General features: G+C 40.8%; 1 protein-coding gene across 9 annotated transcripts in view; it reads left to right on the plus strand.

The window, feature by feature from the left end:
* engase (endo-beta-N-acetylglucosaminidase) overlaps positions 1-1,138 on the plus strand; it is a 56,328-nt gene extending 55,190 nt beyond the window's left edge. For all 9 annotated transcript variants that reach the window (XM_077555734.1, XM_077555736.1, XM_077555739.1 and 6 more), the window contains exon 14: positions 443-1,138. In XM_077555734.1, the coding sequence (XP_077411860.1) occupies positions 443-829 (387 nt within the window). In that variant the 3' untranslated portion in view covers positions 830-1,138. The remainder of the gene's footprint in view (positions 1-442) is intronic.

The following is a 1,138-nucleotide window of genomic DNA, read 5'->3' on the forward strand; positions in this document are numbered from 1 at the left end:
ATTACTACAATCCTTCCTAAAAGTGGACGACTTTCTAAAATATCAGCAAGAACCACAAGAAAAATGATTATTCCGGTAAAAAGCCTACTCGAACATCACATCAAGGGATTTGGAGACCTCTTTTGCTGCAATTGGGACACATGTGCATGCTTCAACAATCAGAAGAAAAGTCAATCGACAAGGCTTTCACTGAACGTTTGATAGGTAGAAGCCTCTGCTCACAAAAAAGATCAAAGCTGCCCATCTCAAATTTGCCAGCGAGTACCTGGACAACTTTTCGGAAGTCCCTTCTGCGGATAGATGAGTCCAAAATTTAACTGTTTGGTCACAACTTAAACATTTATGTTTGGTGAAAAGTCAACACTGCATACCAGCAAAAGAACCTTCACCCTAGAGTGAAGCACGTTAAATGCCCACCTCTGCTTGTCTTCTTGTCTCTAAGTTCCTAGATATCGCCAGTCTACACAAGGCCCCAGAGATGGTTCAGGATTTTTGTATTTATGACATCGTGTGGCTGCGTGGTGCTGGTGCATCTCCCCACTCCACTTCGTGCTGCTTGTATCTTAATGCAACGCTACAATGGGGGTACCCGACTGAGTTTGTACGGCATTTCAAGGTGTACTGGCGCCAGCTGAACGGTTCAAATCCCAGAGTCTCGTCAGGTGAGCTGGTCGTGGTGGGCCGTGCATATTCAGAACTTTATAGGATAACTGAACTCCCAGTGCTTGAGCCTCCAGGCCAGCTGGAACTTCTGGTGGAGCCGGTGACTTGGCAGGGGTTCCCCCTCCCAATGAGCTGTTGGGGAAGAAAAAGTGTCAACTATACTTGAGATTGAATCTGAAAACATATGAAACCTTTTTTTATTATTATTTTTTTTAATGATCCTCACTTTCTCAGCTTTGGTAATTAACGTACTGTATTTTCATATAACCATGATACAAAGTGTCATCTGGATTACTTGTGTACTGTGGTAATATGTATTGATTTACCAAATACTATACATTTATTTTGATTATGAACTGGTTTGTTTGTTGTTATATACTGGACTGTGAATTGTGTGATTCCCTTTCAAAAAATTTCTTTGTGGTTCATTATGTAACAAATTCTTAATTAAAAATGCATTTATTATCTGCATGTA

This window comes from Vanacampus margaritifer, chromosome 2, assembly GCF_051991255.1.
Source record: "Vanacampus margaritifer isolate UIUO_Vmar chromosome 2, RoL_Vmar_1.0, whole genome shotgun sequence".
Classification (NCBI taxonomy): Eukaryota; Metazoa; Chordata; class Actinopteri; order Syngnathiformes; family Syngnathidae; genus Vanacampus; species Vanacampus margaritifer.